Raw genomic sequence first — 17,630 nt, forward strand, 5'->3', positions numbered from 1 at the left:
GCTTCGTCCACGCTGTACCCCAGTGACCAGCGTGCAGTAAACGGAGGATGGTTCAAATGGCTCTGAGCACTATGGGACTTAACATCGGAGGTCATCAGTCCCCTAGAACTTAGAACTACTTAAACCCAACTAATCTAAGGACATCACACACATCCATGCCCAAGGTAAGACTCAAACCTGCGACTGTAGCGGTCGCGCGGTTCCAGACTGAAGCGCTTAGAACCGCTCGGCGACTCCGCCCGGCAAACGGAAGATTTCCGACTGCAACAAACGAGGTACAACCACACGAGGCTGATCACTGTCAGTTCGTAACAAGATAATACCGTGGTGAACAGACAGATTGTGATGATGCGCAAACTAACGTCAAACAAGAGGATCACTAATCTGGGTAGCAGATGGAGGCCATTGAGTACTAATACACTGCAAAAGAATCTGCAAAGCAGCGTCGGCACCTGTCGTGGAAGCAATGCGACGAAAATCTATTGGAAAACTATCAGCTAATTCTTATCTTGCGAATCAATAAACATGCATGACAATTCGGAAGAATCAAACACTTCGTCAGGACCGATAGATATACGAAGCAAAGCATCAGCATTGTCATGCTCTGTTGTAGGCCGAAACAAGATTTCGTAATTGTAGTTAGGCAAATAGCAATGTTGCAACTTTTGTGCAGTACGGACCGGAACTGGATTTGACGGGTGGAACAACGATGTCAAAGGCTTATGGTCGGTTGCCAAATAGAGCTTGCGACCGTACAAAAAAATCATGAAACTTAGTTACGCCATATACAATAGCTAAAGCTTCTTTCTCGGTTTGAGGATAGTTTTGCTGGGCAGAATTGAGCAACTTAGACGCAAAAGCGATCGGGCGGTCAACAGAATTAATGCGGTGTGACAGAACCGCTCCGATGCCGTGAGAAGATGCATCGACAGCAAAAACAACTGGTTTGGAGGGCTCGAAAGGAATCAAACAGTGATCACTCAAAGCAGATTTGAGCTTGTGAAAATTAGCGTCACATTCCGAAGACCAAACAAAAGGAAAGTTCTTACACTGAAGGCGATGCAAAGGCGATGCAAAGACTCTGCAAAGGCGCTACAATCTGCACTGCATTTGGTATAAACCGAATATCGTATGTAATTTTTCCCAACACAGACTGAAGTTCTTTCAAGTTCCTGTGTGCTGGCAAGTCTAATCGCACTGAGATGTGACGGCGAGGGGTGGATACCCTGTCCATTAATCATATGACCTAAATACTGAATCTCAGTTTGAAACAAATTTGCACTTGTCCCTATTATACTTTAGTCCTGCCTGAAAATTTAGTCCTGCCTGCAAAAGCACAGTAAACAAGGCACGCAAATTCTGCAAATGTTCGTCAGGGATGCGACCTGATACAACTATATCGTCGAGATAATTGGAACAAACGGACAGTGGCACACTACTGCTGCAAGTAAGACTGAAAAATAGCAGGAGCTAAAGCACAACCGAACGGAAGGCGGCGAAACTAACAAATCAAGGTGTGTTGATCACAGAAAAGCGCTGAGACAGTTCGTGAAGCGGAATTTGAAAGAAAGCGTCCCGCAAGGCAATCGTGGAAAAGAATTTTTCCGCCTCGAGCTGTCTTGCAGGATGCGGTAAGGGAAATGTAGCTACCAATGTTTGGGGATTTACAGTAGTCGTAATGTCAGCACAAATACGGAGACGACCGTTTGGTTTTTTCATACACACTATAGGCGAAGACCATTGCGAAGCAGAAACAGGTTCAATGACACCAAGGTCTCTCAAACGCTGAAGTGCAGCGCCTACGTCGTCGTGCAGTGCGTGCGGTGCCGGACGTTCGCTCCGGAAAACAGGCATGGCATTGTCTTCAATATCAACATGCGCTGCAAAGTCTGCGGTGCAACCAAGGCCATCATAAAGAGTTCAGCAAAATAATCGCATAGTGCGGCAACACTGTCTGCATGGTCACTAGCGTTGATGCAAAGTACATTGTCCTGAATTGCGAGGCCAAAAAGTTCAAAAGCATCCATGTCAATAATGTCCGTAGCATCACTAGAGCGGAGCACATGGAAAGACACTGCACGTGTCGTTGCGTCATACGTGGCTTGCAAACTACACACGCCCAGTACTAATTTCCTCTCCTGTAAATGAAGTTAGTGTGGAATGCGAACGGCGAAGAGGGGGCGAACCAAGCAAGTCATACATAGAGTCGTTCAGTAAAACTGACGCACCAGTATCCAGCAGGTTGCGAACAGAACGTCCACAAATGTTCAAAGTCACAAAAAGTTTCCTCGCATCGCGCCGAGTACGAGAGGAAGTGTCTGGCAAAACTTGATTCAAACGACGAGCTGTAGATGTACGTGAAGCAGAAGGCTTTGAATAAATGGCATGACGTCCATCGGCTGATGTGAATCATGATCATGGCGGTTGCCATTGCGGCAACGCACACGCGAGTCACGCCAACGGGAGACAAGTTCGGAATGATTGTTTCTCTTACTGCACACAGCTTGCACATGTGCTTTCTTATTACAAAAATAACACTGTGCTTGACGGGATGGGCAACCGGGTCGAACAGGATTTTAGTTTCTTACAGGGTGTCTGATGTGAACCATATTTACTTGCGCGCGAGCGCCGCAATGTGGTTGGCGGGAGGGAGGGCAAGTGTTGTGCCGCGCTAACAGTACACACACCCGGGGTCACATCGAACACGGAAGTAGCCATGTCTAATGTATTTTTTCTGTGTAGCAAGTCCACTACTTCTTGCAAAGACGGGTTTTTAAATTTGAGGATTTGGTTGCGGATGCGGTGATCGACCACAGTCTGCGCAGTAGCGTCTCTAATCACTATATCCGCATATGAGCGTCCACACGAGCAATTAAAGTCACAATCAGTAGTTAGTCCCTAAAGGTCCGTTAACCAAGATTTATTCGACTGAGCAGGGCCACGTCGGAGACGAAAGAATTTGTAAAGTGCAGCTACCACATTTACACTGTCACGGAAGTGGGAGTTCAAAGCATCAATCACTTCGTAATTTTTAGTTTCTGGGTGGGTGGTGGGAAACAATTTCACGAGCACACGCTACAACACCCGCGTTGGCAATGAAAAAAGCCGCTCTGTACCTGCTACGTTGTAAGCTGTGACGTGTGCCTCAAGCTGGGCGATGTATTCTGGCTAGTGTTCAACATCAGGATTGAAGGCACGAAATGGCGGCGCCGTCGGTACAGGCGGTGGCGTCGGAGGCGCCGAAGTACGTGCAGTCTGTAGTGTGACCAGTCCATTTACGGCAGGAAGCAGCTGCCTCATTTGCTGAGCCTTAAAACGGACAAGATTGTACAGCGAAGTCTGTTCCTGTGGCGAATCCATGATTTACACAAATGAAAGTCTTATAGCGAAAATTGGGAACGCTCATACACCCACACGGTCACACTGGGAAATCACAAAAAATCTAAAGCAGTACCGATCAAAAAAGGAAATGATAGGAGATGCAAAAAAAAAATAGAAAAATAGTCCCTGGTCGTCGCCATCTTTTGTATCCCGTCTGGAAGGCGGGTGTGTGGGTAGGTGCGGGAAAATGTAATACTAGTCGGTACGGCAAGAAAATGGTTTACTGGTGCAAAAACAAGGTGCTAACCAATTACATAACTTTGTACATAGGTGCCATGCCGAAGCGAAGTGTCCTGGCTGGCTGTACCTGATGAAACGGGCGAGACTGTAGCAATGCTCGTAGAGCTCTCCAACGCTGGCTAGAGGGCACTGTCGTCAGTGTCTGTTCTAATGCCAACCTAAGCAGTGGCATCGTAGCTATCGATACCACAAGGAGAATAACAGATGGATGGTCTGTATGCTGTTTGTTCCTGCCAATTACTGTCTTGGTTATTGCCAGCTGTGGGGGGAGCATTGTGAACTTGTTAGCCACAGTCTCTTTGTTTGACAGAAGTCAGTCTATTGTAATTCTGTTTGTGATTTCCCCTGAAACCTCGTTTGTACTTTTGGTTTCCTGATTGTCATAATTATTACTTGTATTATTGTTGTTGCATGGGGCATATGGTTGCCAACTGTGTCGGTTATTGCCACCATTGCTATTCTGCTGTAGACTATTGTGCAGAGGAGCACACTGTATATTAACCTTTCTGTGGTTGCATTGGCCCCTCTTAACATATTGGGTCTATCGAGTAGAGTTTGGATAAGAAATACTCCATATAATTTTTAGGTGCTGTTATCAGGTTTTCCCTAATATGGGTGGTCAGGTGACTTTTCAGTATTTTAAGACGTCCACATGGGAAACTTGGTTTGTCCAGTACTTGGTTTTGTTTGAGCAATTTTCGAAATACTTCCTCAGTCCCCCATGGTTATTGCTGAATGGTGATCGGTTCAAAACCTTTCTTCATAGTCTCTCTTGGACGGCTGTGGACCAATATGTGTCCAAGAAAGCCCATTCAAATTTCTCATGGGTTTGGCCATATCTGCTGCCCACAATAATACATCGCCTTTTGTGTACCTCACTACGCACATGATGTTCCTTACTTCTGTCCAGCTCTGGGGTAAGACTTTCCAAAAAGCTCTGGAAAACATTATGAGGTTTACTCTCTTATCCCCTGTTGATAAACTTGGAAATTGTCTATGGCGGAGTAGAACTTTGTCTACTAATGAAGTAGACAAATATGTAGTATTGTCTGCTGCTGCTGTGGCATTGTCGGATGCACCTGATTATACTCTGGATATGTTTGCACAACTTGTATTGACATTGGAAGTGCCTCTTGCATTTTACAAATGCTTTCTTCTCCTTCTGAAGGGCTAGTAGCAAATGGTTGATAAGTATTACCGCTATCTCTCCTGCCTGACTGTATGTGATTGCTTGCTATTTGCATCTCTCTTGTGACATCCACTGCATTAATTAGACTGCTCTGCAACTTGTCCTCCACTGCCTTTAAGCCTAACTCAGTCCTAACAATCAATGCATTTTTCCTTTTCTTTACTACATCTTCAAATGCTTCGACATAGGTCTTTTGCTCTTGTACAACCATCTGTGTGAGGTTCATACCCATATCTATCATTCTGGCTTCAGCTATATCCTTTCAGTTCTTTACTTCCATTTAGATTTTTTCTAGTGCTCTCTTTATGAACGTGTCCCTAAATCTAAATTACTCAATTTTACCAACAGCTCCTGTACTTTTTCTGGCAAATCCTTATATAAAGATTGCAACTCATTGACAATACCTGCGTCTGCATCTGAGTCTACACATCACTCACTATCTTTACTATACCTGCCATTTCTTCTTGCGCCTTGTCTGTAAATGACACTTACTGATCTAGGTTGTTTATCTCCTGAGACCAATCAGTGAATTATTCCACTTCAATTTCTTCTCCATATCTGCAAGTTTGCATGTTAAATCACTAGAAAGGTTAAAGTGTAGATTGTACTTAAAATATCGAACCTCTGTGATACATCGTTCTTAAAAATGCCAAATGTTTGCTTTTGTTCATTTTTAAAATCACGAAATTTTTCATCAAGTTTTTCGGTTTATTGTGCAGAAAAATTATTAAATAAACTCTTCATTAAGTCAGTGAGGTCTTTATACATGATTTACACTGAATGCACTGATGACGCATTAGTGTCTTGTTCTGTCATATTGGAAACAAATTATTGTGACATGGAGAAACTGAAATATACTGATTGTTGGCGTAAGGCCAGGAAGTCACAGCATAGCTTCTTACAGAACCTTCAAAGTCTCTGGTTTGGTCCTTCCACTCAACTCATTGCTGAAGGACTACAATCAGTTCGGCCATCAGTGCTGCAAATTGTGAGCTTAATTGAAACTGCATGCACAAGGCTGGGCCTCTCAATTTTCTCTGCCAGTCGCCGGTGTGACCAAAGTGTGATCTTGGAGCCCAGACGACAGGTATCATTTGTTCCAATGTGTGCCTCAGTCTGCAGTTGGTTGCACCCTGTTCCGTCACTGGCTGCTGGAATAACGCCTTCAAAATGTAGAATGAGGCCCCCAGGCACACACATTGGTATCCTTTTCTATCCCTTGGTGCTATGTACCTAGTATGTATCATAATTCACCATGAATATAGACAGCTTCTATTCTTCTGCATCTCTCTCCTCTTAACACCAGACAAAACAGGTTTCCCCAAGATAGGTGAAGTGAGTCCCACAGGCTTAGTTTCAGTTTCAGAGAAGGAGAGAATTTCAAACTTACTGGTTAGGGGAATCAGTACAAGACCTTGAGTCATACCTAGTCCTTGTCCACCCTGCACCCGCATCACAGTCTAGTGGACGAGTAATGACAGATCCCATACTTTTTGCAGAGGGGACAGAATTCACAGGAAAGTATAGTACTTGAGATACCTTTAGTACCAGTATTAAAGGAGCACAACTCTTGGGAGCTCTTCCAACTCACCAATTTGTGCTAGCTACCAATAGTCTGATAGTTGTCTGGGCGATTCCCATCGATGTACAAACAACAACCAACTCGTACTGTGTTCGAGATCATCATTCACAGTACAGCTGCATTTTGTTTGGTGCAATTTATTGCAAGACAGAACAAATAACTTTAAAATAAGCACACTGACTGTCATTTAATTTGTTGAACTAAATTACTGCTAATTCCCTTTAAAAATTGTGACAAATACACAAAATGAGCAACACAAAAACCTGTGATTAAAATTACTAATTTCCTGAAACGTTTTGAGGCAGATTATAGTTGTTAGAAATTCGAAAACAGTGTTAATTTACAATAAATGTAGATAATATATAGGGCTACCCCTCTTTAAGGAAACACAGTATGTTGATTAGAATATCTACTACAGTAACTAAATCACAAAGGACGATTTACTGCAGATTGCTCGTAGGTTATCCAAAGGGCGATGGTAGGCTCCAAAATTCTCAAAATCGCACATTTATTTGCCTTGGTATACTGTGAATTTCAGAGATCATGTATACTTTGACAGAACTGTTAACCAAAGACGCTGATTTGTTACGAAATAACTTACATATCCAAAACTTTCGTAATGGTAACTTACAAAAATATAGTTTTGTAAGCGTCCCAAAATTCTCAGAAATAGCTATATTTCTCACGTCATTGCACAATGAAATTGTTTTGAACGTGGATGGGCCTACTGTTCTCAAAAATGTTAAAAGAGAACAATTAAGTTGAAGCCTATAATTGACGATGACAATACTAATATATAGCGGCACTCGCGAATTTTCGAAATTTCACAATATATTGTAATAAAAACAAGTACTGATAGAATCAGTGAAAGATTATGCAGAAGCGATGCGAACAGTAAAATATACGAATGTATCGGCCCACGAATCTCGCACACACTGTCTCACACAAAGGGAAACTCCGAAGTCGGCCTTTATATATAAATAAAAGTGTGTATTACACGAAATTTTCATTTATCTTTTTCTGTGCACAATTCTACACTGGTATGCCACAGAAGATCGCTGCAGCGTGCGTTAATCTCGGTCAAATTCGCTAAAATGTACAACACCAAAGAAGGACATCTTCTGTCTGTTGCAGCTAACAGTACACCTGAACTTATTTTTTCTCTTATAACATTGTTTGATATTTGATCTATGAGGATACATTTCTATATTTGAAGGCGTCGTTTATAAATATCTTCTTTTATTCTCTACCGTTGTAAAATTCATCTCTCGATTTTTCAAGGCACCTTTTTTTGTATCAGTAAGCTAAACAACGCTGACGAAGCACGCTTGTATACATTCCAGTGAAGAGTGGACCGACATCTATGAAAGTCAACGAAAGAAACAAATTAATGAATGGATGCTACGTGCTGCTAGGTAAAGGTTATGAGTGCTCTTGGGGAAATGACATAACTCCAGTAAGACGAAGGCTTTTAAGTTTTCAGACTGTCGTATTAGTCGGGCTAGTATGTTATTTCCGCGTTGTTTAGGTTCAACCATAGTCTAACAAGTAAGACTGTGTTTCAACTTTCAATACATGTAAACCCACTCGTCACAATTTTTTGCGATAGCTTGTATGCTGGTATCGATTGTCGATAGGCATTTTGTGTAGCGTATATTTCGCCTCGATAATGAGTGTGATTAGTAAATTATCTTTCAGTTGTATGAATCTTTGCGTTTGTTTTCAATTTGTCTGTTTAAGTCAAGGCGTGAGTGTTGTGCGCACGTGGTTTTGTTTGGAACATTCGGAATAATGGTGAAGCGGACTTGGCAGGAAACAGCGACTGACAGAGAGGAATCCGATGGAATTGCGCTGCCTACTACACGATATTCTGACGACCCTGTGCCGAAGAAGGTTTTACAATTTATTGTAGCTGACAGTTCATGAGTTTTATGTTTCTGAGTTCTCATTGCAATATTTCCTTTCGTCCAGGTGAAATGGATTAACAAGCAACGCGTGCTCGTGTTCGCCACACGGCGCATTTCACATAGGGACAGGCATCTCATGGAAGATATTAAAACGTTGATGCCGCACTGTAAACATGAAAGTAAAATGGAAAGAACAGAAAATTTGTTCGTCGTGAACGAGGTAAAACTTTGAATTTCAGTTCTCACAAATAAGTCCTATTCGAGAAATATTAGTATTGTGGCCATGTATGTACACTGTAGTTGGCATAGTCCATATCAATTCTGGCAGGCTAGCAAAAAACATCTTACCGTCATCGTCTCGGATGTTATAGAATGTAGCATATGCTGGAATTTACAAGGTAAGGAGCACGTATTTTTTTGGGTTCTCCAAAACAAATTTCTGCTCCGAGATACAGCCCCTCAAAGATGACATTGCGCTTACCATTTTGAAGATTCCAATCATGGAAAAATTTTTCAAATGATTTATCTCTGTAACAGTTCTAGATATTTTGTTGGTATTTTATTTGAAAAGTAATTGCTTTATGGTTGCAAAGAAATCCTCCATTTGGATTTGTCATTCGAAGTTCTTTTACTATATCGTTCTGAACTTTATTATTATTATTATTTTTATTTTTACTAAACTGCCAATCCATAAAGTTTTGATTTTTTTCTTTTGATTCGTACCATATAGTTCTACTTTCCCTGAAAAGGAGAGCTTCCACTTTTAGGTTGAACAGGTTTTATAAACAGATGATTTTTGCCATGCATAAAACCTGTTTTATTGCCTCATTATCACATAACAGGTTCATAAAAATCAAAACCTAGTCTTATTTATCATAAGTTTAATTTTGGAAGATAGGTAGGAGACTCATTTTTCAAGCATTTTAAATGGTTCCAAAATGTATGTGAAAGGCCCAAAGACTTAATGGATTCAATTTATACAACTTCTGCACACTCTGTTTTGTACTGGAATTAGGCAGTCAATGAAGTAAAAAGTTTATTCCCCTAGGAAGGTTTGCATCCCTACACCTTTTGAGTCATCCCTGCCCTATGTTGTGAGGCACACTTTGCCTGGCTCTTGTCTCCTGCCTTGGTGACCCTGTTGATAGCTATGCTACCATTGGCGCAGCCCTTGACTTTGCTGCGCCACTTGACTTTGCAGGAGCAGGCAATCCTTCCTGCCTTGCACTGAAGGTGCCTTCGATAAGCTGGTGTCCCATGGGAGGGAATGTAGTTCAATTGAAACAGGTTGAAAAAAAAAGTAGTCAACCAGAGGGAAAATGAAGGTTTATTAGCCTTTGACCTAGGTTTCAATATTTCTAAAAATATCTTCAGAAAGAATGGTTCCTAAAATGGATACAACCAATTACATAAATTATTTTTACAAACATAACAAAATATAAATAGAAAAATATTTGCAAGGTAAGCATAATCACTTGTTACATCACATGATGGTACATTACATTAACTGATGCCGAGTGGGTTTTGTTGTATATAAAACTTATAAAACAAGATTGACCCCAAGCCATATTTCATTTAGTGTACTTCAGAATGAATGCTCACTGGTAAATGTCCACTGGTAGAGGCTCTTGTCAACATAAAATCATAACGGGAATCGCAGAATAGAATATTTGCATAAGGTAAGCATACATCATGCCAGAGACAAAGGTCAACTGTTACAAATACATAGGCTCAAGAAACCAGGAAAAACTGGTTTGCAGAGGGTGTAAAGTACAGGAGCGTAAGAACTGTGCCTTGCTTGTGGCAAATAACAGCATTTTACATTATGCATGAAATTGCCTCTACAAGGGATTGTCATACTGCTTTAATGTAAAATTATGCTACTTAACTAAATGTAATCTGGCTGCTACCTAAAGCCATGGGTTGTGATAATTCTCGTTTTGTCAGTTTTATATATATGACAAGAGCCACTTGGCTTCAGCTAATCTAATGTATCATCATTTGATGTAACAGTTGACTACAGTTACCTTGCAAATATTTTTCTATTAATATTTTGTATGTATGTAAGAAAAATTTTTGTAAATGGTTATACACATTTTAGGGCTAATAACTCTTTGTTTTGCAACAGGGTGGCCGATTGTTTCAACCTCTTCGGACTTATACAGTTGCTGATTCGCAGCCATGTTTCAGATTTTGTAGTTCAATACAATGAGATAATTTATCATTGTGGAATGATATTGAATTCCAGGTGTCAAATTTATAAAATAACAGAACCTTAACTTCATGAGTTCTTGTGAATAAGTGGACCTTTTTCCAGATAATATTTCACAGTACAGTCTTAAACTTCACATTTCCATAAAACACTACAATAGGTATGCTCTGTCAGGATGTTAGCTACACATTCAGCTGTGTGTCTGACTCCGTTCTATACTATACACCATGAAGTGTTTGTAGAATTCTGTTTAAGTCCACGTTGTTACATACATGCATTTCAATATTTTTTGTTAAAGTAAAAGTATTTATAAAAACAAATGACCTTAATGAAGATATGTATTGTGCAGCAGTTGCTAAAATACACTTCTTAACTATATATATATATGCACAGGGTGAAAATAGTACTGGATATAGCCCTTTCACTAAAAATATTTTATATATTTTAATAGCAGTGCTCTTTAATGTCCCACGCTAACGTATCCTGTGAGAGACACCCTCCCTATGGAACATGCTATAGATATAAATGAAAAGGGCAGATGCTAGAGGGAAGAAATAGTAGACCCTGACTGTTTGCAATTTACTTAGGTATTTCAGCTGACATAATTAATAAAACGTGCAAACTTTCTGCATGTGTTAGTGATTGAGAGAAGTCATTTTCTGGTGAATTCCAGAAATATATCGCAGAGGAGGCAGTGGTGGGTCTGAACATAAGCAAAAATAACTAGAGAAAACTGTTAGTATCTTTTGTACATACAACTCTAGTGGTGAACCAGTAAAGCACTGAAATGACAATAGTGACATCTGCCAGTATTTCATTTTTTGTCTCATGAAACAATAGAGGTCGAGTAGTTGCATTAACTAATCAACTTGGATTAAGATGATATAAAGGAAAATGATGAATGCAAATGATAACATTCACTGAAAGACTTCCATAGAAAATGAAATTGCCATCATATTAAATGAAAATAACAGAAGCATTTTAATAAAGTACGAATGATGTATGTTAGTCGAAAAACAGCCAATACTTGTGACAACAAAAATTGTATGTGAAAACTTAGTTCATCTTATTTGCGTGAGTTCATACAAAGACACATTGATATTGTAATTGGCTGAGTAGATCACTTATGCTGTGCACATTGTAATTGACTAAGTCCCTCATGTGCCCTGTGCTCCCTGTGGCTGGCTGACTGCAGCTAGTCAAGCAGTCACTGTCTTAATTTCAGTGTTTTGGAAGCTGCTGACCATATTTTGTGGATACTTAAGTATTACAAAAATATGCAGTTTCTATGATACAGTTCATTAAAAGATTTTGCCAAGGCACATCTTTTGCTGTGTGGTTTGTTCTGCTACAGTGTCAGAAAATCTGATACTGATACATAAAAATTTTAATCCTATTTGGACTCAAGGAAATCTTCCTTATTCCCTCTATCATTCACTCATCTGATATAGTATGAGGCCATTAAGGGAGACACCCCAAAATACATATCTAATGTATAAGTGTATTAAGGTGCAGTGACGTACACAAGTAATTTTTAATGTTAATTGTTGCTGAATTAGTTCATTAACTTTCTGGTAAAAGTTGCGTAGTGGTCATCCTTGCATTTTTTGTAGTTTATGTATCATATATGTCATAATATGCATCAAAAGAATTGTCTGAGACTAGTTCTTTGTGTAATATAGGTTTATTGTTAATCTCATTTCTGACACCTCCATTAGTTTTGTCTGTCCTTGTTTTGAAATCTGTACACACTAAAATATTTATGCCATTTGTACGCACCTCATTGTATTGTGAATTTACATGATTGTGCCAAGTTGAGAGATATTGGCGCATCCTTTTTGTATAAATATGTATTATGTATTCTTACTTTGAGATGTTCTGCATCTTTAAGGGTCTCCTCACTATGGACCATTGAAAGGCCAAGTATAATGGGTGTACAGGAATGTTTGATATGGGTGTCAGCTTTGACCAATGACACAGGAAATATGCAACAGACTTTGTAAAAAGTGCAGTGATTGTCACAGGGTATATTGGAAACATTTTTCAACGAGCTAAGTTACAGATCAGTCTCTCACAACAACCAAGTTTTATTTAAGTATCAGATTCTTTGGCTTTGCCAGCTCACAACCAGACTGTTACCTTCCAGTCTAACCTAGATGTCTGGTAGAGCTACAGATCAGTCACTACAACCGGATTTTTCTAGTATCACATTCGTTAACTTTGCAAACTCACAATCAAACAGTTATCTTCCAACCTAATCTATACCTCAGATTAATGTGTCACTATAAAGTCATCCCCACCGCCCTCCACCCTTCTTTAACATTTGTTGCCTTCGCCAACTAACAACAAAACTGTGAATATATGTACCGAAAGGTGACATGACAGCAGCCATTAACATAAAGTCACCTGCCAGAGCCAATGATTCTTATCGAACCTTCCTCTCAACACAGTATAACAATGTAGTCTGCAACAGATCCCGTGATTCTCCTTCACTTTCACTGAGGATAATGATGTCATCATTGAATCTTATCATTGATATACTTTTAATCCTACATCTGAATCTCTCTTTAATCCCTTCATTGCTGCTTCAACGTCCAAGTTGAACAGTACAGGAGAAAGAATGCAGCCCCACCTAACCATTCTTTTTAATCTGAGCACTTCTCTCATAATCTTTTATCCTTATTGTTTGTTCTTGTACATATTCTCTCTTAATCTTCCATTCTTATTGTTGCTTTTTCATTCTTGTGCATATTGTGAATAACCCATCTTTCTTGATATGTATTTTGTCTTAGGATTTCAAACATCTTTCCCATTTCACACACTCAAACAATTTTTATATGTCAACTAATCTTATGTAATTTGTAATGTTACTGCCCTATCTTAGATGCCTCTTAAGTCTCATGGCTGTTCATATTTATCAGTATTCTTCAGATGATTATTGGAGAAACAATAAATCTTAATTTATTGCAATACTGCTGAAGATCCTTTTTAGTTAACCTTTATTGCTTTGATCAGATTTTAAGTAGCAGTACTGAAGAGGTCAGAACCAACATCTCTGCTGTCCAAACAACTACTGAACGAAGTAGATGAATTATATAGCAGTTGCACTGACTGACATAGAAAATTAAAAGATGATTACTCATTGCAATGTAGAGTTTGTATCCCTAACTGAGTCTGACTTTGTGCATAGTACAGAAGTTACAAAATGGTAAAATACAAAATTATGAAAATGAGAGTTGTTATTCACCATATGGCGGAGATGCTGAGTCGCAGATAGATGCCTGTTTGTCCTTTCTTTAATAATAATAATTTACTATTATTATTATTATTATTACAAGAAGCAAATAACATGTCAGCTGTGACTTTTCTGAACCTGTTTTGTTTTAGTGGAGGTATAGATTTTGAATGGCGGGTAAGTTGTCTGTTCTATCTCTGTAAAATATTATGCACGCCAGATAACGGAGTCTGACTTTGTGCATAGTACAGAAGTGACAAAATCCTAAAATATAAAATTATGAAAACGAGAGTTGTTAATCACCATATGGCGGAGACACTGAGTCGCAGATAGATGCCTGTCTGTGACTCAGCATCTCCACCAGATTTTTATATTTCAGATGGGAACATAAAAGACAATAAAAGTAAAAAAACAAAAACAGTAAATACAAAAATGGGAAAATGATGGGGGTACATTTTATGATGTGGAAATGTTAATAAGCAGTAGGGTTTACAAAGCCCACTGAGAATTTTCTGGAACTTAAATTTTCTAATTTGAGTAAGTTGTAATTAACATTATATTCTAGGAAAGTTGCTTGTGTCTGTGTATGTGCGGATGGATGTGTGTGTGTGTGTGCGCGCGAGTGTACACCTGTCCTTTTTTTCCCCTAAGGGAAGTCTTTCCGCTCCCGGGGTTGGAATGACTCCTTACCCTCTCCCTTAAAACCCACATCCTTTCATTTTTCCCTCTCCTTCCCTCTTTCCTGACGAAGCAACTGCCAGTTGCGAAAGCTCGTAATTCTGTGTGTGTGTTTGTGTGTTTTGTTCATGTGCCTGTCTGCCGGCGCTTTCCCGCTTGGTAAGTCTTGGAATCTTTGTTTTTAATATAAAGTTATACTTTTGTAGAATTGGGAAAATCAGGGCTACGAAACTATAACACTGGGATTTGGTCAGGGTCATGTTTTAAGACTTGAACATTGTGGAATCCAATAATTATTAATAAGTATTTACTTTTTAAATACACAGGTACTTTAAGAAGTAAGGTGTTTACTGCAGAGTAGAGAATGAGAGCTTCTGATTAGCATACATCAATTGTAAAACAAATAATTATTATAACTGTGTAGGCTTCCATTGCCAGAGTGAGTTGAAAGAAAAGTTTTCTGGAGATGGTACCATATTGTATATGTTCTTAGATGTCTTATAGGTATAGTAGGAATGTTTTTCATTGTGTTAGAGGTATTGAATTTCTGTGATAGCTAGCGACATTGATGTATACAGAAAATAAAACAGTTGCCCATTACCTCATAGCTTATATTTTGCTGCAAAATTACCTCTTTTAGGCTTCTCTTAGTGGGTTAGTAGTATTTGTGTTTTATCAGAACAAGCGTTCTATGTTTTTGTATGTAACAACAGGCTAACTGTAACTCTTTGTAGTATATCTATGTATTTTTACAGATATGCGAAATGAAGAACTGCAATAAGTGCATACTGTTTGAGGGCCGCCATAAGCGTGATTTATATTTGTGGATATCAAATGTACCGACAGGACCCTGTGCAAAATTTTTGGTTGAGAACAGTAAGTACAGAATTAAAAAGAACAGTAAAAGTCATGAATGGAGTCAGCACCAATTGTACATACAGGGTGTTTCAAAAATGACCGGTATATTTGAAACGGCAATAAAAACTAAACGAGCAGCAATAGAAATACACCGTTTGTTGCAATATGCTTGGGACAACAGTACATTTTCAGGCGGACAAACTTTTGAAATTACAGTAGTTACAATTTTCAACAACAGATGGCGCTGCAAGTGATGTGAAAGATATAGAAGACAACGCAGTCTGTGGGTGCGCCATTCTGTACGTCGTCTTTCTGCTGTAAGCGTGTGCTGTTCACAACGTGCAAGTGTGCTGTGGACAACATGGTTTATTCCTTAGAACAGAGGATTTTTCTGGTGTTGGAATTCCACTGCCTAGAACACAGTGTTGTTGCAACAAAATGAAGTTTTCATCGGAGGTTTAATGTAACCAAAGGACCGAAAAGCGATACAATAAAGGATCTGTTTGAAAAATTTCAATGGACAGGGAACGTGACGGATGAACGTGCTGGAAAGGTAGGGCGACCGCGTACGGCAACCACAGAGGGCAACGCGCAGCTAGTGCAGCAGGTGATCCAACAGCGGTACATCGCAGGGCCGACATCTTCAATTTCCTGAATGAATATTTCGATGATCGTGTGATTGCTTTGGGCTATCCGAAACATACAGGAGGCGGTGTGGATTGGCCTCCCTATTCGCCAGACATGAACCCCTGTGACTTCTTTCTGTGGGGACACTTGAAGGACCAGGTGTACCACCAGAATCCAGAAACAATTGAACGGCTGAAGCAGTACATCTCATCTGCATGTGAAGCCATTCCGCCAGGCACGTTGTCAAAGGTTTCGGGTAATTTCATTCAGATACTACGCCATATTATTGCTACGCATGGTGGATATGTGGAAAATATCGTACTATAGAGTTTCCCAGACCGCAGCGCCATCTGCTGTTGAAAATACTAACTACTGTAATTCCGAAAGTTTGTCCGCCTGAAAATGTACTGTTGTCCCAAGCATATTGCAACAAACGGTGTATTTCTATCGCTGCTCGTTTAGTTTTTATTGCCGTTTCAAATATACCGGTCATTTTTGAAACACCCTGTAGGTTGGCAGTGCATCAGTTTCTTGCCACCAGTGGAAACAACATTTATTGATAACCAGTAAGAAGCAATAAAAATTTGTAAACTACTTTGAATGTTCAGATTGCAACCATTTTATATTACTCAGAGATTTGAGGTACTATTGAGGCATTTAAGGTTGCCTTAAATTGTGGCTGCTGTAACTGATTTTTTTTACTGCATTTTTGCAATGAAAGTTGTAGTGACTGCCCTATCTGTAGCATAACACAAGGTCTTGGTTAGGTTGCAAGGGAATATTTTGGTTCCAAATTGGAGTCAACAAATTTAGTATCAAAGATAAGCAGCTCCAATACAGTCACTGAACAATTGAAGTACCACAGTGATTTAAATGACAGTCATCAGAAGTTATAAAGGTCTCTCATTATTTGTATTGTAATTTTGGCAGTATATTGTACCACAAAATTATTTCTGTTGCTATGGCAAATATCATGGCTTTAAGTTTTATGACCACTACCTGTTTGTTAAAACTGCGCATTCTCGGATCGTAAGTATTCTTTGATTTGACAAAATTATTTCAAGTCTTTACTGTGAGACTTTGCATGCCTATTGAATTTTCATTGGATACTTGTGGTCAGCTATCCCCTCGGTTCCCAACACAGAAAGCTCTACCACAAACATTGCTCAACAGAACAAATAAGAAATGCCATTGACCCTATTGTGGACTGTTTATAAGAAACTCCTTTCTTTAATAATAATAATAATTTATTATTATTATTATTACAAGAAGCAAATAACATGTCAGCTGTGACTTTTCTGAACCTGTTTTGTTTTAGTGGAGGTATAGATTTTGAATGGCGGGTAAGTTGTCTGTTCTATCTCTGTAAAATATTGTGCACGTCAGATAACCATTCGCTTGGGAATTCAGTTATTTACAGTTTAGTTAAGGTATGTATGTAATAGATAAGACAGAAGTAATTTGGATGTACATAATGGCGTTAGTGACTCTGCAACTTTTTGTTGTGTGGCACACAGTAACATTTAATGACTATTCACAATTTTTTATTATGGTAATGTCTCAAAGTAGTTCCATACTCAGGGAATGAGGGTGGGGAACCAGATGCAGGAACCCTGCATTGTCATTCTAGGCTAAGATCTAGTGGAAGCAGTTTGCCATTGCCTTCCTTTGACCTGTTATTAAGTGTTGAGTTTTTATCTGTGTCATGTTGATAACTGCGA

The 17,630-nt window shown here is 39.3% G+C and overlaps 1 protein-coding gene across 1 annotated transcript in view; it reads left to right on the forward strand.

The window, feature by feature from the left end:
• Positions 1-7,564: 7,564 nt before the first annotated feature.
• LOC126334688 (ribosome biogenesis protein BRX1 homolog) overlaps positions 7,565-17,630 on the forward strand; it is a 51,617-nt gene continuing 41,551 nt past the window's right edge. Inside the window, exons 1-3 of the mRNA XM_049997171.1 lie at positions 7,565-8,285; positions 8,364-8,519; positions 15,180-15,300. Coding sequence (XP_049853128.1) covers positions 8,184-8,285; positions 8,364-8,519; positions 15,180-15,300 — 379 coding nt within the window. The 5' untranslated portion in view covers positions 7,565-8,183. The remainder of the gene's footprint in view (positions 8,286-8,363; positions 8,520-15,179; positions 15,301-17,630) is intronic.

Source organism: Schistocerca gregaria, chromosome 2, assembly GCF_023897955.1.
Source record: "Schistocerca gregaria isolate iqSchGreg1 chromosome 2, iqSchGreg1.2, whole genome shotgun sequence".
NCBI classification, from domain to species: domain Eukaryota; kingdom Metazoa; phylum Arthropoda; class Insecta; order Orthoptera; family Acrididae; genus Schistocerca; species Schistocerca gregaria.